This window comes from Cavia porcellus, unplaced genomic scaffold, assembly GCF_034190915.1.
Source record: "Cavia porcellus strain 051 isolate PalLab524CR breed Dunkin Hartley unplaced genomic scaffold, mCavPor4.1 scaffold_3, whole genome shotgun sequence".
NCBI classification, from domain to species: Eukaryota; Metazoa; Chordata; class Mammalia; order Rodentia; family Caviidae; genus Cavia; species Cavia porcellus.
In genome coordinates this window covers 93,725,482-93,745,577 of record NW_026947486.1, presented here as the reverse complement: position 1 = coordinate 93,745,577, position 20,096 = coordinate 93,725,482, and the positions used below count along the sequence as shown (strand labels likewise).

The following is a 20,096-nucleotide window of genomic DNA, read 5'->3' as shown; positions in this document are numbered from 1 at the left end:
TAAAAATGTAATAACTCATACTAGACATAGCAAACCTAGTTCCAGTCTTCTATTGACAAGTGGTAATTATCCCATTGTCCTGGGAGCAACATCCTTTGAAACCCAGGATTCTCAGATGAAGACAACAACAACAACAAAACCTCTCTGGGAACACACTTTTTGTTCTTTGGGTAGCTGGCTATCAGAGATTTAGTGAATTTTCAATTAGCAGTTGTCTCTGGTGAGAGAAAAGGGCAGCAATATGTCTGGGGAGGAGTCAATTGCAAGTGTTTATCACTTCAGCTGCTAAACCTTGCGTATGGAGAGGTTACATTTTTAATCCACAGGAAATAACAGTTAATGAGGACTAAATGATGGAATGTCATCTGTTGTCTGTGTCCAGGCACATGGGAAAACACTCAAGAGCCAGAAAAAGGGGATTTTTTTTTTCATTTTACCATATCAAAACAGTTTGGGCCCCATTTTGGTTCTCAGGGATGGATTCTGTAAAGAGAATTAGCAAATTGAACATTAACAACAATTTGCCAAATTTCTGATTATTTCAAATAAATAGGGATTACATTAAAATACATCTGACCTCTGCTAATTTTCTAGAAGGTCCTTAATCTTGAGTTGTTTAATAAAATCAACTCAGAGACTTCACATTATATAAATTCTTGGAAACCAGCTGGGAAATCTATAATGCACCTTTGCAAAGGAAGATTCACATAGTTAGTTGGTCCCTTATGCTGCCTCCTCATTCACGAAGATGAAAAATGTCTTTGATCCTAATGCTGATTGTTCCAATATAGCTCCCCACCCTAGATGCTTGGATATAATTAGAATTCCAAGAAACTACTCCTTTTCCATTACCAGAGATTAATCCTTTATACTCCCAGTTATTTTTAATCTCTTCACATGGCAGTTTTCTTGATCTCCATCCTGAGTGGTGATTGAGTCACTACAGAGCTTAGCATATTAGTGATAAGTAAGTGGAGTTTGAATCTACTCTTCTGGATGGTTATCATTGCTGTGCTCTGATCACTGTATTTCAGTAGGATTGCAAAATTAAGTCCAGACATCTAAGTGCCTTGAGCTATTATAAGGAATGGATACTATCCTTAATGGAAGATAGTACAGCCCATTGACTTGCTTGGTGGCATACACCTAAATCTCCACAAATGCTACCAGAGAGGCTTTGTACATTTACCCAAGGAAAATAAATAAATCCAGACATTCTTCATATTGCTCTTTGTGGATTTTATGCCCCTTTACTTAGCAGACACTCACGACAGAAAAATCACAGTATCTAAACATGGTGATGACTTCATTACAGACTTTTTAAACCCCACAAATATAGTCAGCGGAAAAAAACTTTGCAGTATCAGTGTTACATGTAACTGTGGCAATGACCACACATTCTTTAGAGTCTCTCATTGGACCTAAAGGTAGATTCAACTGAATTAAAACAACATAAATGTAAATATCAGAAGCTCTTTATACTAAATCAGCACGTTATTCTAAAACTTTTGATTTGAAAATTCTAACTCTATAGATGCTCTTAAATTCTGTGTGTACACAGTGGCTGGGTTGGGTTCCTTGGTCAGATTCATATGTGTCTTCACAGGTGTAGACTCCTCTCTCCATAAGAATGACTCCTTCTGAAACTCAGCCCTGGCTAAAGATTGGTGTAAAGCAAGGAAGTTTAGAAATCTAGGTCTTAGCTACCACTGTACTCCAGATATGTGGTAGACCTCTAGAAAGCCCCAGATTGGGAATATAGGAAACCTGGCTTCTATAACACAAAATAATAATGCTATAATGGCTACTATTTATTGGGAAGTGCTAGCACTTGGAAGTACCAAGTGCTAAGTGTTGCACTGAGTGCAATATAACTACTGTACTATCAATAACCTACAATAACTTTCATAAATTAGGGAATGTTATTCCCTATTCTAAAGATGAAAAAAAGAGATTTTCAGAGATTATGTGATTTTTTCCAAGATCTTACAAATATTAATTATGACTTAAATCCGGCTTTTCATGCTCCAACTTCATGTTATTTTTCTTTTTCTAATGTGGTGTCTTCAAATGATGTATAGCTTCAATCGGTCAAGCAATATCAGAGGTTTAAACTAAGTCAGTGGTTTTCCACCCTCACTATATATTAGAATTACCTGAAAAGCTAAAACAACACCAACCAAAAACTAAAGTAGAGGCTGCACCCTGAATTAATTAAATCAAGACTCATTGGATAGGGTGCAGGCATTGTTTGTTTAACCTCCAAGTAGATTCTAATGTGCTGTCAGAATTACGAATTATCAGAAACATGGTAGAGAGAATGCTTTGCAATACTTTTTTAATTTAAAGGAAAGAAAAACAAAACAGTATAAGGGTACAAGTAATACAGAACTATAAAAAAAAGGTAAGAAATCACTAGTTAATAGATTACATATTGTCATCTTAAAAATAGTTGTTCAAGTTATAGGATTAAAGCATACAAAGTGGACATTCAAATAGTGAGACTGCAAACAGTTGTCTTCAATGATCCAACAAAAACTCAGTAATATGGTCATCTATCTTTTTTTATTTAAAAGGAAAAAGAGAAAAAACAACAAAACAAAACAGTGTAAGGGTACGAGTAATACAGAACTGCAAAAAAAAAACGGTAAGAAATCACCACTTAATAGATTACAAATTATCATTTTAGAGATAGTTGCTCAAGTCACAGGATCAAATCATAAATTGGACATTCAAACAGTAAGACTGCAAACAGTTGTGTTCAATGATCCGACCAAAAACATTAATATGGTCATCTATTTAACACCCCTAAACACACTTGCTGTTGTATCTTTAAGAGCACTTTTTTTCCTCTCTTTTTGACAAAAAAATTTACACATTTTGGGTTTTGTTACTCCTATAGTTCTTATTACTTTTTTTGGAAGAGAATAAAGTCAAATATGACAAAACAAAGCTGTCAATCAAAACCAAGGATAGACATAGCACATGATGTAAAAACAGAGTACAAGGTTATCAACAGTGGTTACCATGATGCCTCTTGCTTCCTTAAAAAGAATTGTCTACCTCATTAGGTATTATAAAGTTGAACAAAACAGTAGAGAACAAGACCAATAAAACCTAAACATTGTAAACATTATAGGTCTTCAAAAGAAGATAATAGTCAAACCAGAATGGGCATCATAGTGAATCTTATTGCCTTCAAAGTAGTTGCCTATACCCTCAAACTTGATACTGTCATACAGAACGGAACAGAGTCTAATCAGTCAAAACAAGATAGTGGGAGTATTGCAGGACTTCAAATCAAGTTAATAGGAAATCAAAAAAGTTACTATAATATATCCTGATAATTTTTTTTGATTTTTTCCCCTTAATTAAAAAAATCATCAAAAATAAATAAATAATTTTTTAGTGAATAAGGGAGAGATTGAGATAAAAGAGGACATATCAAAATAACAATGCAAGTCAAAGCATGACAGTTTCAGCAACCTAGTGCTTCACCACCAAATAACCCGACTTAATAATAGTTACCATAGTGTCTTTTTCCTTGAAATATTTGAATATAACTTCATATACTATAGCATCAAACAATTCAAGACAGTGTAAAACCATTCAAGTGGAGGAAAGCATTGTAGGGAATTTAGAACCAGCTAACAAAACGAACAATGGTTTCTATACTATCTCTTTGCCTATAACAATTTGTGTTTATACTATCCCAAATAATGTAATCCAGCAAAATACAACATTATAAAACCATAGAAGACCATAGTTTAGTGGGGCTTCAAACAAGATGATATTAAATCAGCACTAGCTATTATGATGACTTGTTTTCTTCAAAATAGCTGATCATTTCATCACAGGCAGTAATATCAAGAGGCCAGAATAAAGCCATTCCAATTAATAAATGAAAACTTTATAAGGATTCAAGGCCACATAATGGGGAATAATGAATACCATATACTTTTATATATTTGAATCATTTCATTCATTAGGGAAACTATTCAGTATTCACACATGTGAGATTGATTTATTTCACTTATGAGTATGGTCTAGAGGTACACCGATTTATTGATTAAATACCTCAATGTGATCCTTCTTTATAGCTGAGTAGTACTCCATTGTATAAAAATGCCACAACTTTTTTATCCATTCCTCAGTTGATGGACACTTGGGTTGTTTCCAAGCTCTGGCGATTACAAATTGTGCTGCTGTAAACATAGGTGCACATATATCACTGTGGTATGATGCTTTCAGTTCTTCTGAGAATATGCCTAGAAGTAGAATAGCTGAAACCAATGGGACTTCCAATCCCGGGTTTTGAGAAATCTCCAGACTGACTTCCACAATGGTTGCACCAGTCTACACTCCCACCAAACGTGCAGGAGAGTTCCTTTTTCCCCACAGCCTCTCTAGCATTTGTTGTTGGTGGTTTTCTTGATCCTGGCCATTCTTTCAGGAGTGAGATGGAATCTAAGTGTGGTTTTAATATGCATTTCTATAATAACTAGTGATGATTAACATTTTTTCATGTATTTATTTGCCATTTGTATTTCTTCATCTGAGAAGTGTGTATTCATCTCAGATGCCCATTTTTGGACTGGATCTTTGAATTTTGGGGGTCTGAGGTTTTTTTTTAATTCTTTATATGTTTTAGACAGAAGTCCTTTGTCTGAGGGAGAATTCACTAAGACCCTTTCCCAGTTTGTGGGTTTTCTTTTCACTATGCTGGAGATTTCTTTTGACATGCAGAAACTTTTTAATAAGAGGTGGTCCCAGTTATTGATTCTGGGAAGTATTTCCCATGCGGTTTGAGTCCTGTTCATGAATTCTCTACCTACACCTATATCTTCAAGGTTTCTACCAATTTGTCTTCCAATAGATTTAGTGTTTCTGTTTTAATATTCAGATCTTTGATCCATTTAGATTTTAATTTAGTACGTGGTGATAGGCATGAGTCTAGTTTTAGTTTTCAGCAAATGGAGAGCCAGTTTGTGCAACACCTTTTATTACAGAGACTGTCGTTCTTTTTTTTTTAATTTTATTTAAGAGGAAAAAGAGAAAAACACAAAACAAATGTTTTATCTCAATCTCTCCCTTATTCTTTAAAAAATTATTTAGTTATTTCTTATGTTTGTTTTAATTAAAGGGAAAAATTCTAAAAATTAGCGAGACTGTCATTCTTCCAGTGAACCAGCTTGGCTCCTTTATCAAAGATAAAGTGGTTGGCTGTGTTTGTAGTTGTGGTTGTATCTTCTAAACTATTCCATTGATCTTCAGCTCTCTTTTGATTCTAGTACCATGTTGATTTTACTACAGTTGATTTGTAGTATAACTTCAAGTCAGGGATTGTGATGCCTCCTGCCTTGCCTTTGTTGCTTAGAACTGTCTTTGCTATTCTAATCTCTTCTCACTACAGATGAAATTTAGGAGGATTTCTCGAGATCTGTGAGGTATGTTGATGATATTTTTATTGGGATTTCATTGAATCTGTTTATGAGTTTTGAGAGAATGACCTTTTTCACAATATTTATTCTTCCTATCCATGAGCAAGGGATGTCTTTCCATTTTCTGAGATCATCTTCAGTTACTTTTTTCAGTGTATCATAATTTTCCCTGCATAGTTCTTTCCCTTCTTTCATAAGAGTAATTCCTAAATATTTCATTTTTTTTGGTTGTGAGTGTGAAGGGTGTGGCTTCTCTTATTTCTCTCTCTGTGATTTTGTTGTTAGTGTATAGGAATGCTGTTGATTTTTGAGTATTAATTTTGGATCAGGCTACATTTCTGAATTGATTTATTTATTATATCTAACAGTGTTTCAAGTGAGTTTAGGGGGTCTTCCAGGTAGAGTATCTTGTCATCTGCAAACAATGATAATTTAACTTCTTCTTTTCCTATCTTTACCCCTTTTTTCTGTCTCTTGTCTAATTGCTCTGGTTAGTATTTCCAGTATTATATTAAATAGGAGTGGTGATAAAGGACATCCTTGTCTTGTGCCTGATTTTAAAGTAAAGGCCTTCAATTTTTGGCCATTTAGTATGATACTGGCTGTTGGTTTGTCATAGATGGCCTTTATTATATTGAGTTAAAGAGCATCTATTCCAATTTTCTGTAAATTTCTTATCATGGATGAATGTTGGACCATATTGAAAGCTTTTTCTGTATCTGTAGAAATGATCATGTGATTTTTGCTTTTGGCTTTATTGATGTGGTAGATTACATTCATTGATTAACATATGTTGAACCATCCCTGTATGCCTGGGATGAATCCCACTTGGTCATGGTTTATAATCTTCTTGATGATTTGCTGCATCCTATTTGACAATATTTTATTGAGGATTTTTGCATCTGTGTTCATTAGGGAGGTCGGTCTATAGTTCTTTTAGTTGTGTCTTTCTCAGGTTTTGGTACTAGAGTAATATTTGCTTCCAGGAATAAGTTAGAAAGGGTTGCTTCCCTTTCAATTGTATTGAAGCGTTTGAGGAGTGTCGACATTAGGTCTTCTTTGTATTTCTTGTAGAATTCTGCAGTGAATCCATCTGGGCCTGGGCTCTTCTTTGTAGGTAAGGCCTTAATTACACTTTTAATTTCATTAATAGACATTGGGTTATTCAGCAGTTTTACATCCTCTTGACCTAGCTTTGGTTCTTCATATATTTCTAGGAATCTGTCTATTTCTTCTGTGTTATGAAACCTTTGTAGAGGTTTTCGAAGGTGTTGATGATCTTCTGTATTTCGAAGGTGTTGATGGTAGTTGTTGATTATCTTGTATATTTCTATAGATTCTGTAGTGATTTCACCTTTTTCATTTCTTATTGCATGAATGTGAGCTTTTTCTTCCCTTTTTAAAATAAGGTTGGCTAGGGGCTTATCAATTTTATTTATTCTTTCAAAGAACCAACTCTGATTCATTGATTCTTTGGATTGTTTCCTTAGTCTCTATTGCGTTGATTTCTGCTCTGATTTTTATAATTTCCTCTCTTCTTTTGGCTTTGCGCTTGAATTGTTCTTTTTCTAGCTGTTTGAGGTGTCGCATCAGGTTATTTATTTTTATTCGTTCTGTTTTCCTGATGTTGGAACTCAGTGCAATAAATTTTCCTCTGAGGATGGCTTTCATTGCATCCCACAGATTCTGGTAAGTTGTATTTGTATATTCATTTTCCTGTATGTATTGTTTAATTCCTTCTTTAATTTCCCCTGTGATCCACTGATTACTCAAGAGTGTGTTATTCAGTTTCCATGTGTTTGTGTGATTTTTGCAGTATCTTTTATCATTAATTTCTGATTTCAAAGCCCTATGATCTGATAACATGCAAGGGATAATTTCAACTTTTTGCATTTATTTAAATATGTTCTGTGAGCTAATACATATTCTGTTTTAGAGAATGACCCATGTACTGCTGAGAAAAATGTATATTCTGATGTTGTTGGGTGTTACACTCTGTATATGTGTATCAAGTCCATTTGTTCACATGTGTGATTCAGTTCTGTTATTTCTTTGCTTGTTTTCTGCTTTGTTGATCTGTCCCTTGGTGTCAATGGTGTGTTAAGGTCTCCTGTTACAATTGTGTTACTGATAATTGGATTTTTCATTTCTGTTGATACTTGTTTTATATAACTGGGTACTCTAGAATTTGGTGCATAGATATTTAAGATAGTTACCTTTTCCTCTTGAAATTTCCCCTAACGAGTATGTTCTTTGTCTCTTGTGCTCATTACTGGTTTTAAGTTCACAGTGTCTGCAAATAGAATGGCTACTCTTGCTTTTTTCAGGGGTTCCTGTTGCATGAAGTATTGTTTTCCATCCTTTGACTTTCAGTCTGTGGGTATCCTTTTGGGTTAGATGGGTTTCTTGTAGACAACATATGGTTAGATTTTGTTTCTTGATCCATTCTGCCAATCTGTTTCTTTTAATTGTACATTGAGACCACTTACATTAATGGTTAAAACTGTTATATGTTGTTTTATTGCTGACATGTTATCTTTCTGCTGTTGCATCTTTATCTTTCTGTTCCGTTTAATTATCTGCTTTGCTTAGTGGTTTTTTTTCGTAAGTGTTTACCTGGGATATTATTTCGAGTTTGAATTCCTTTAAAGCTTCCCGGAGTTGCTTGTTTATTTCAGTTGCTATTATGTCCGATATTTGAGATGTATGGCATATATTTTCTTCTATATACATCGCTCCTAAGGTTTTTTGGGATGGGCTGGAGGTTTGAGATTGTAATTTGGTCTTTTGTTTTGTCATTTTCCTAAGTGTTTTTTCCTAAGACAGCTTAGATAAGCTGTCTTTCAGTATTCTTTGCAGGGTTGGCTTGGTGATCATAAAGTTTTTCAACTGTTCTTTGTCATGGAAGTATCTTGTTTCACCATCGATTTTGAAGGACAGTTTTTCAGTGTACATCAGTCTAGGTTGGAAATCATTTTCCTTTAGGATCTGGAATACTTTGCTCCATGCTGTTGTCGTTAGTGTTTGTACTGAGAAGTCTGCTGTGATTCTGATAGGTTTTCCTGTATAAGTGATCTGTCTTTTCTCTCTGACAACTTTTAATATTCTATTCTTCTGTTGGATTTCTAGGATGGTGATTATTATATGTCTGGCTCTAGTTTTATTTTGGTTATGACTTTTTGGATTTTTATATGCTTCACTGAACCTGTTGGTCGGTTTCCGATACCTTGCTTGGGAAATTTTCAGCTATTACTTCTCTAAATATCCTCTTGACATCCTTTATGTCGTCCCCTTCTTTTTCTTTGAACCCTATCAATCTTATGTTGTTTTTCTTTGTGTCATCTTGCAGTTGTTGAATTGTTATTTTCTGATTCTTTGTTATTTTTAAAAGATCTTTCCTTTCCTGTTCACCACCTGCCATCTTGTCTTCAAGGTCTGAAATTCTATCTTCAGTTTCATTGAGGCGCCTTTTATAGCTTTCAGTGGAGTTTTTGATTTCCTGTATATCTCTGTGCATCTGTTTTATGTATTCTGTTTGTTTCTTATATTGCTCATCTAGGGATTATATCTTTTTTTTTATTTCCTCCAATTTTTTAACTGTGTTTTCTTTGGAGATGTTCAGCATCTCTTTCTTTTTTTATCATTTCTTCTTTTACCTGGGAGAATATTTCGAGTTTGAATTCCTTTAAAGCTTCCCGCATCTGCTTATTTATTTCAGTTGCTATTATGTCCAATATTTGAGTTGTATGGCGTATATTTTCTTCTATATACATCGCTCCTAAAGTTTCTTGGGATGGGCTGGAGGTTTGAGATTGTAATTTGGTCTTTTGTTTTGTCGTTTTCCTATATTTCTGTGTTTCAAGTGCTTCAAGTGTTGTTCAAAAGCTTCCTCAGGGTCTGTTGGAAATCCACTTGTGTGCCCAAAGCTCCTAGAACTCTGGCACCCAGTTCCTCCAGGCCACCGGGCCTCTGGAACCAGTGGCGCTCGCCTGCTAGCTTAGAACTCTGCAGTTCTCCAAGCCCACAGGGAGGCGGATGCAGGTGCCCCAGACCTGCCTAGCTGTTCCAGTGCACCCAGAATGTGCAAGGGTCCCAAACACTCTGGGCTCCCGGGATTGTGGCCACCCACCTGCTTGCTTAGAACTCCACAGTTCTCCAAGCACAGCCGGAATGGGGAGGCAGATGCAGGTGCCTCAGACCCGCCTACCTGTTCCAGTCTTCTTTGAAGTTCTTAAAAACTCAGAAGTATAAGTGTTAAGCAATTCTGGATCTCATTGGTCTCATTTTTGGCTAAAAATACAACCATACTGTCTATGAGTAAGACATTTCAGATTCCTGCTCACCGGATTACTTTTTCTGGTGTCTTAATCTGTCATATGAATCAAAACAAAAACAGTGGGCTCTTGAAAATACAGACATTAAACAATTAACAAATTGTTTAAGTCCCATGACTCCCATTGCCCTCTTTATTAACTAAATAGAGGGAAAGCAGCAGATATGCAGTATTCTTAGCCACACCAACAGGACAGACAGCAATAGCAAAATAAAAAAGCTCAGTTTCTATTACCCAAGGAAGCTCCCAAGGCAACTGCTTGCCAACTTGTGTAAGAGTCAGATGGGGGCCTTGGACTAATCTACTAGCGAGACTCATTTATTTTTGCTTGTAAGCTCTAATCACTGGCTGTTGAGCTCTCTAAATCTCGAGCTGGGAGAATTGTTAAGAGCTGACTGGAAAAAACGGATTACACAAAATAAATCCTTATAGATACAAAACCAACACTAGAAAAACCATGACTATCGCGCTTTGTTTTGTTGGACTATGAAATATAGGATTTTGCTTAGAAAATGCTTTGATACATATAAATAGTAACAAGGCGCTGGCAGATGCAACAGGCTTTATGTATGATATGAGTGAATAGAAAACAGATTTTTAAGCAGAGAGAGAACCATCTCATTAAGTAGGTTTTTAATGACTCTCTATGGCCAAATTTATCTCATTTTAGTTAATGATTTCCCAGATGAGCTTAATCTTTCTGCTGTCTTTCATACTTCCCTCTAAATGCTGAAAGATTGGCTCTGGTCCATACCTCTCAAGCAAGAAATTGGAGGAAGAGCTCATTAGTATAAAAAACCTAAAAATTTAAAGAGGGATAGTCGTACCCTGACTAATTTGTTTAACTAAATCATCCTAATTGCTGTAAATACTTTTGTAAATATTCGCCCCATCGTTGTCAGATTAATCCTGAAACAGTTCTTTGAGTAAGCATAAACAGAATATAGTAACTATAATCTGAATTAAACAAATGCTTTCTCAGGAATTTTGGTTCTGAGAAGTGAAAGTAAAAATTAAAACTGAGTGAGATTTTTCCCCATCTTATTAATAAAAAAGACTCAAAATTTGGCATAGCTGGCTTATTACAATAAAAGTAAGAAACAAAACTAAAAATCTCTGTATGGGACAGACACACAGTCAGGCCTGGGTACTTGTGTTCTAGACATAGAAATTACCCAACTCGAATGAAACAATTTTCATATTCATCCAATCAGTTTTCTGTGGAGTATAGACAAGTACCTTAGAGGCCACCTACTTCTCTCAGCACTGTGGCAAATGTTTTTTGGGGACAGTAGAGCTCTCACTGAGAAATCTTGGGTTTCAAAGAGGTTTGTCCCAAACAGACATTATAATTTTTAAGAATTTATTGTAGTAAAAGATGCATTGCTAATAATCTACACTCACTTCTAACATACTTAATCATTCTTGCCACTTTATGAAGAAGTTCTGGAAGTCCTCTTTCCTGAGTGTCTTTAGTAGTTTGCTTCAGCAGCATGTATACTGAGTGTCTTTAGTTGTGCTATTGTGGTTGCCTCCATGTCCTGAATATATTTGAAACATTTTTAAAGGTCTCTATTTTTTTAAATTTTAATGTTTATAAGTACATCTTTGTAGGACATAATGATTACATACATTGTGGGGAGTTGGTACATATACATAACACATTTTAATTCTTCATCTCCTTTCCCTCTTCCACCATCTCTTGGTCCCCTTCCCTTTTGCAAAAGATCTATTTTAAATATTTTTGCCCTTTCACTTAGATCTCCCACCTCCTGCAACCCGAGAAAGACCACCAGGATGCAAAACAGTATTTGTGGGCGGTCTGCCTGAAAACGGAACAGAGCAGATCATTGTGGAAGTGTTCGAACAGTGTGGAGAGATCATTGCTATCCGGAAAAGCAAAAAGAACTTCTGTCACATTCGCTTTGCTGAGGAGTACATGGTGGACAAAGCCCTTTATCTATCTGGTAGGTGTTTAGATGTAGGAATTGTGCTCACTGGACACAATGCAGAAATTGAGAATCTGAGTATTTGCATTTGTGGTAACTAAAGTATAGCCTTAATGTTATCCTTTTTTGCCTTCAGAGTTGGAAAATGCATGTTACTTCCCATCTCCATCCTTTAAAGTTCCTCAGTAGCTCGTAACTATAAGATGACTCCGGACTCTAAACATGTAACATCTAAAAGCCTTGATTATCTGCTCTGCCTCTTAGCATTATCTCTCAGTTCTTTCTGTACACCTGGTACCATGTACCAACCACACTGAGTAAATTTTAGTTCCAGAATGTGCCATGGTGTTTTATGCTTTTCCCTCTGACTAGAATTAGCTTTCCTACCCCTACCCACCACACACAAATATCACAGATGTGTCCATCCTATGGACCATGGGTTAGACCTACCTTCCTTGCCCTGGGCCGTGGTGAGAAAAGAGGAATTGTCCTGGGCTGCATATAAAATAAATATTATAGTTAATGTATATAAGTAACCAAACTTCCTTCACTTTTTATATTTTCATTTTAATAGAGGCACATCCAACCTGCAAGTTGGATGCCTTATACTACAACTCAAGCGCAAGGTTCCCTGAAAAGTTTTCTATCTTACCTTTTCCCTGTATCTCAGGTTGATTTAAGCACCCTCCCCAAGTGCCTCTGCAGCATCTGGTACTTCCTCCTGACATGACATCAGTTATAACAGGTTAGAGCTGACTGTTTTTTCATCCAGAGTATGAACTCCTCCATGGCAAGGACTGGGTTTTATTTAACTTTGAATCCCCGATACCTAGCACATGACCTAACACAAAAGTTAGATACGCAAAAGATAGTTACAGATGTATCTTGGTTTGTACTGTTCTGTGAGAACAAAACACCTGAGCCTGAGTAGATAACGAAAGGAAGTTTATTTGTCACCATTTCTAAAGCTGAGAAGCCCATGGGGATCAAACTGGAACATGTGCAGCTGATGAGGGCCTTCTTTCTAAACTATAACATAACAGAGGGCATCACGTGTTGAAACAGAGCAAGTGTACTAGCTTGGGACTATCTTCCCCATCTTATAAAGGCACTGATGCCATGATGAGACTCTAATACCATGACTTCATCTAATCCTAATTACATTACAAAGGCCCCACACCCAAACCATTAACATGAATTGGAAATTAAGTGTCCAACATTAAGCTGTTGGAAGACACATTCAAACCATAGAAGTAAGTCAAATATTTATTGACTGCTGTGCAAAATACTAAGTTACTGGACATACAGCAAAGACTGAGATTTCCAGCCACATTACATTCTGGATATTACATTCTGGCAATAATAAAATGTGATATATATGTAAATAAAAAAGTTATTATCAGGTACTGGTAAGTGCTGTGAAGAAGATAAAAAGAATAATGTTACTGGAAGCATTAGGAAAGGAACTTTTCTTTGACATTTGAACCAAGACCTGAATAATGTCAAAGGTGATTACCATATAAACATCTTGGGGATATCTCATTCTAAAATAAGGAGCAGCGAACCAAAGGCCCTGATGCACAAATAAACTTAGCATGTTTCAGCAGAGGATAGAAAATTAGCATGGGACTTATGAACTATGATCACATGTTGAAATCCACTGGAGCATTTTCAGGGTTGAACTGATGTGATCTAATTTACATTTTAGGAATATTACTTCTGGGTAGGAAATAGACAGGTATAGCAAGGGTAATGACTGGGAAATAATTGAACTAACTGTAACATTGGCCTGATGAAGAAGCAATAATGATTTATATAGTATTGTGGAGTGAAGCCAGTAAGACCTACTTTCCATGAAATCTACTCATGGTGGAAGTTCAAATTTGTTTTTTTTTTTTATTTTAAAGAGATTAAGACAAAAAGGACATAACAAAGCAGATCAGATCAGAACAATGCAAGTAACACAGCATTTTACCACAAGACAACCCATAATTAACAGTAACTACCATAATGTCTCTTTCTTTAAATAGTTGAGCATAACTTCATATACGATAGTATCAAGCATAACAAAGAGTATAAAACCATACAAGAGAATGAAAGCATTACAGGGCTTTCAGAACCAAATAGCAGAGTGGAAGTTCAAATTTGGAGTGGGGCAAGGAATTATAATTGGAAAGATTTCTGATGAGTACCATAAAGTGAAGCCACATGCCTTTTGGTTTGATTTGAAGTCAAAGTTTCATGGTTTCATCATCTTTTGTATATTTTGAATTGATACTGTTTTTATGGGGCAGTGGACAGATAACCTAGAACAAAGAACACAGAGTAATTGGAAAAGCCATAGAACAATTAAGTACTTCTTCACCTGAGATGGTTTGGGAAAACTGAGTTAAAATGCTAGATATGTTAGGACACTAGCATCTTCATTCATGCAATAGGCACTCTTTGAATATCTCCTTTGTGTAAACTATTGTGCTAGATGCTGTGAAGAGGAAAAAATGAATAAAACCCAGTACTTCCCCTTAGTAAATTTAGTATACAGTAGTACATTCATTTATTAAAGAAACATTTACTCAGCAGCAGGCATTACTCAAAACACTGATAAGATGCACTCTCTACTAACAATAATGATTGATAGCTATAAGTGCCATTAGGGAGGCAGAGGGGAGAAAGAGAGAATATGAATATTTCAGACTCTTTAGGTATTAAGAAAAGTAGCATTTGCATCAAGTCCTTGACAAATAGGAAGCATTTGCCTTTAGACAGTGGGGCATAGAAACAGCATGAGCAAAGTTACAAAGGTGGAAGGTTTTGGCAAGCATTCAGGAGACAGCAAGTGGTGGTTTGTGTACTAAATAGACATGAAAGGAGGAGGAAAAACATTTGTTAGCGTACTTGGAAAGGTTTAACAGTTGAGTCTTTACCCAACTAATGAAGAGGGAATTGTTGAAGAAATTTTTGAACAAGGAAGATGGTTGTTTCTGAAAGATTAATCTGACAGCTCTGTGTAAAAACTGACTAGAGGAGAGAAGATCAATTGGTTATAATAGGTCAAGGTAAAGGCAATGGGGATTTGAGAAAGCAGGCTGGTAACATGGGTTAGAAGAGGAGGAGGTAGATGTAGTTTACTCTTATTTTAGTTCTAAGCGCTGGAGAATCTAACTACTGAAGATCAGACAGCAGTTAGCAACAATAGCACAGCACTCCACAATAGACTATTTCAATAAGCATGTAAAGGTGTTGAAAAGCCCTGAACAGTTATACATAAAAGACAGCATACTGCTCAGGAAGCACCCATCTAAACATCACTAAAATGAGCTCTCTGTTAACAACCACCTTGTGGAAACATTCTCAGGGCTGCCAAAGGAAAGAGGGGATAGCAATCGATGCTGTGAAAATAGCTAAATTTTGCCTTTTAAATTTGAATCTACCCCCTTGGAAGTTCACAATTTCTTGAAATCTCCAGATTGGGATGGCTGATGTCTCATATCATAGAAAAAAAATGCTTAAAATGATAAAAATCCTTTAGAAAATGATCCAGAAAAAAGTAGAAAGTATTATCTTTCTTTGTTGGCAATGAAGCACCTTTGAGAGTTGGCACTGTGCACAGCACACCCATCCCAGAGCCCCATCATGTATTTTGTATAATTTACATAGAGGTGTCCTGTCATAGTCTCTTTTGTTTCTCTCCACAGTCCCAAGTGAATAGGAAAAGTAGCCTTTTGTAGACCCATTTCTCTGATGTTTCAGGTGATCGGATACAATGAATGGGTGTACAATTACATTGCAAACTACAAAGGACCCTGGAAAGTTTGCTCATTAAATATGTTTCTTTTTCCTCTTTTTCTCCCCAGTAATGGGGATTAAACCCAGGGCTTTCACACTGAGCTACGTCTCTAGCCCTTTATGAGACAGGGTCTTGCTAAGTTGCCAAGGTGGGACTTGAACTTGTAATTGGCCTCTCAAGTTCTGAGATTGCAGATGTGTGCTACCATGCCCAGCTATCCTTATTTCTAAAAAATGTATTTTAGTTTTAGTGTTTTTAGGCATTGTTCTTTATAGCAGCTATGTGATATACAATAATTCACATGCAATGACCTTCATATAGATTAGACATAAAATTAAATATATTTCATACAGCTGTGAAACCGTCACCAACAATCAGTGACACAGCAGTCAAAATCATGACTATGCTAGGCACTCCCAAAGGTTCCTTCCTGGATCTTTTGTAATCCCTTCTTCCTATACCTCTCCACTTCCTTGTCAGACAACCACTTATCTGTCCTCTAACAGAATACTGTTCAGGAGTTTCAGGAATTTCTTGTACATGGAATCATACATTATGTATAATCTTCCTTTCTCTATATAGATCCAGATTTCTATTTAGTCTCATTTTCCCTATACCTGAATTTTCTGTAACATTTTCTGTGGTATAAATCTCCTGTTGAACCCTTTCAGCATTTGCATGTGTCAGAAAAATTGATTTCACCTTTCTTTTTGAAAGATATTTTTTCTGGATATAGATTTCTAGGTTCACAGCTTTTCTGTCTCCTCTCTCTCAAGTCTTGTTCTGTTAGCTTTTTCTTTGCATTGTTTCTAATAATACATACGATGTTTGTCCTTATCTTTGTTTCTCTGTACATAATACCGTATGTCTTTCATCCATAGCTGCCTGCCTGCCTTTAAGATACTCTCTTTACTAGCAGTGTTGAGCAATTCAGCTATCATGTACCTTGGTGTAATTTTCTTTCATGTTTCTTGTGCTTGAAGTTCATTATTTCCTGAATCTGTGAGTTTTAATCATATTTGGAGATTTTGTCCCTTTATTTCTTGAAATGTTGTTTTTTTTTTTTTTCTGTTTCTTCCCCCTCTCCTCTCTTTTCAGGACACCAGTAGGAATGTATTGAGCCTCTTAAAAGTTTTCTCACAGCCTACTTCTTCATGTTTTTTACCTTTTCTCCTGTCTGGTGCTTGGAATTTTTGTTTTTGTTGTTTTGGGTTTTTTTAATAGTTTGTAATGCTGTGTTTTCAATTTTTTTTTTTATTTTGTAATATCCAATTTGAAATTTGTCCTAGCCACTGATTTTTCCCTTCAACTGAGATATTAGACATAATCATGTCAGGCCTTCTGCAGATCCCTGAAGTTCTTTCTCTGAGTATTTCTCTGTTAGGAACTCCATTGCCATAGTCTCTCCTACTCACCTTGGGATGAATACTACGCTCTGCCCAAGTTTCTCTCCCTGTAGTAAGGCATGGAAACCCTCTCTAAGCTGGGTCAATCATGGTGATCAATTCATTTGCTTCTTGTCTGTCAATGATCACTGACTTCATTGTCTAATGCAACACACAACACATTTAGAGTCTAACATCCTAGATTAAAACTCAAGTTCTGCTGTTTGCCAGTTGTTTGACCCAGAGGAAGCTACTTGACCTTTATAACTTCCTTGATGCTCAGTTTTTCTCTTTAGTAAAATGTTGACCCTGCAAGCCTTTGCTGAGAATAAAATGTGTATGTGAGTCTCTGGCTCAGCTACTAAAACTTAACAAGTACTCAACTGTTTTCTCAGTTTTTGTTAAAACTTAGGAATAAGTATAGCTACCATAAAAGGTGGAGGGAGGGAATTAAATTCTGATTTTCTTAATCCCACTCTCATATCACTATTACAGTCACACAAACTTTAAGTATCTCAAATTATATGCCATCTGGGTTATATACCACTCCCCCTCATACCTAATCTTTCTCCCAGAAAAAAAATTGTCCAGAATTTCCAAGTGCAGCTAGGAAACAATTTTAGACACTGAAATGCTAACTTAATACTTTAAATTTTACCAAGATTCTTCATGATGGCATGACTGATACTCTTGAAGTTACTCAAAAACACCACAGCTTGAGGCCACCATTTTTGTTTTTCCTTGATGCCCATATAAGATTTATTATTGGTACCATTACCCTCATCAGATGTAAAGTGGTAGATGGAGGAATGTAACTCCTAATATCAAAACTAACCCAACCAATGGAGTAGTAAGCTGTTCTTAGCAATAAGATTATAATTTAGGTATTCTGGTGATTCAACTTGCTAGAATGAACAGAGAATTTGGGGTGATGTAGTCATGTGGTATTCCTACAACCACATCTGAAACAGTAAACTTGGAAAGTACCTTTAATTACTTACTTACTAGGCTGCTGTTTTCCTCCAAACTTAGGTTACCGAATTCGCCTGGGCTCTAGTACTGACAAGAAAGACACAGGTCGGCTCCACGTTGACTTTGCACAGGCACGAGATGACCTATACGAGTGGGAATGTAAACAGCGCATGCTAGCAAGAGAGGAGCGCCACCGGAGACGGATGGAAGAAGAGAGACTACGTCCACCATCCCCACCCCCAGTGGTGCACTACTCAGATCATGAATGCAGCATTGTTGCTGAAAAACTGAAAGGTATGGAAGGCATTTGAGCTTCCTGATTAAAAGAACCCTTTTCTTTATGGATATATAATGAATGGTGATGTTGGTAAACCCTTTGGCTTTCCCTCTTATGGATTTGAAATATTTGTGTTGTAGTCTTGCAAATTGAGAGAGGTACACACCTAATAAGAACCAGGAGATTTGTTTTTGCCACCTGTGTCTCTACTCTGCTGTTGTCACAAGGGATAGCGTTTTTCTCTCAGACACCCATTAACTAAGAAGAAATGGGTTTTTTTTTGTATTTTCTACATCAGAGAATTTTAGGTGTGATTCATAACTTGGAACTGGTATGAGGTGTGATAAAAAACTACAGTGAATGTTTAATTTTTAAATTTATTACTGCAAAAGATACATTGCTATTAATGTCCCTCAAAATGCTCACCCTTCCCCTCAAATACACTCATCATTCTTGCTACTTTCTGAGGCTGTTCTGGAAGTCCTCTTTCATGAATGTCTTTAGTTGCACTGTCATGGCTACCTCAATGTCTTGAACTGATTCAGAACATTTTCCTTTCATGGTCATTTTGACTTTTGGGAAAGAGCCAGAAGGCACATAATGTCAGATCTGGTGGATAAGGTAGATGAGAACACATCATAATGTTTTGATCAGCATGTTTTTCCATTGGTTGGCATTTGGCAGCACCATTCAAGTATTTTTGATCACACCTCATAAACACAGAGGACTTTGAGAAGTGCTTCTGAAAGTGGTAAGCATGATGAGGGATGTGTGCTTGAAACACAGGGGCATATTGTGAGTGGGATTAATAGCAATGTCTTTTACTGCACTAGTTTTTATTTTAAAATACATTATATATTTTGATCACCTCTTGTACATGTCCCTTCTTCATAGTGAATACAACTTAGGTTTGAATTCTAAGTCAGATGAGTTAATCAGAATGATACACCTTTATGTAACCCTAGGAAAATCCCCATTTTTAATGATGAGAAATGAAGGCCCAGAAAACCATCACAGTGTATTTTCTTAGATTTCTCAAAATCTTATCCACCATTTACTGGGGATTGAGTACAGTGCCTTATTATTGGTAGGCAATACTGTTCCCCTTAGCTATCTCCAACCCTTATTCATTTATTTATATATTTATGTATTTATTTATTTTAAAATGGAAAAAGAATAAAAACTGATACAGAATTTCAAAGCAAAATAATAGGAGCTTAACACTGATTAATATATTATGTATTGTTTTCTTCAAAGTAGTTGTTCAGATTATAACATATAGGCATAAAAATGATCAAATAATTGAACAATGAAAGCACAACAACTCTTTTTTTGAGAAAAGGTCTAAGTTGCTGAGTTACTCAGGCTGGACTCAAACTTGGGATCCTCTTGCCTCAACCTCCTCAGTAGCTGGTTTTACAAATGTGTACCACCACACACAAATAGAGCACATGTTTTAATCAACTTAAAAAGGCCAGTTTATTTCACACAGCAACTCTGGAGACTTCTAGACATTGCTATGTCTGAGTGCTTTTCCTGTAATTTTGATTCATTTTTGGTATTGCTCAGTTCTCAAAATCACTTTGCTAATTTAACATTAATCACTCTGTCTGATGTCTTGTCTTGGTAACTCAATCTTAGTGTCTCACTTTCTGACAATTGATTTTATTGATAGGTGCTAGTATCCCACTGATCTTATTGATGACACCAGCGCAGCTCTAATGGGATGCATTTGCCTTGCTTCTTGTTCTACCAGCTGAGCCAAATCTTGCTAATTTACTTTCTAAATAGGTCTCACCAAATTTGTTTACATCACATAACCTAAGGAAGTCACACATTTATGAAATTAAAGAATTCTTTTTGGATTGATCGCTGACTTCTTACAAATGAAAAAGAAAACGTACTCCAAAATAAATACACACATATAATAATATACAGTATTCAAAAGGCTA

The 20,096-nt window shown here is 36.0% G+C and overlaps 1 protein-coding gene across 5 annotated transcripts in view; it reads left to right on the top strand.

The window, feature by feature from the left end:
- Enox2 (ecto-NOX disulfide-thiol exchanger 2) overlaps positions 1–20,096 on the top strand; it is a 290,611-nt gene that overhangs the window by 234,892 nt on the left and 35,623 nt on the right. For 4 of the 5 annotated variants that reach the window (XM_063246421.1, XM_063246423.1, XM_063246420.1 and 1 more), the window contains 2 exons: positions 11,535–11,741; positions 17,928–18,161. In XM_063246421.1, the coding sequence (XP_063102491.1) occupies positions 11,535–11,741; positions 17,928–18,161 (441 nt within the window). The remainder of the gene's footprint in view (positions 1–11,534; positions 11,742–17,927; positions 18,162–20,096) is intronic. The other variant, XM_063246424.1, reaches the window with a different exon arrangement.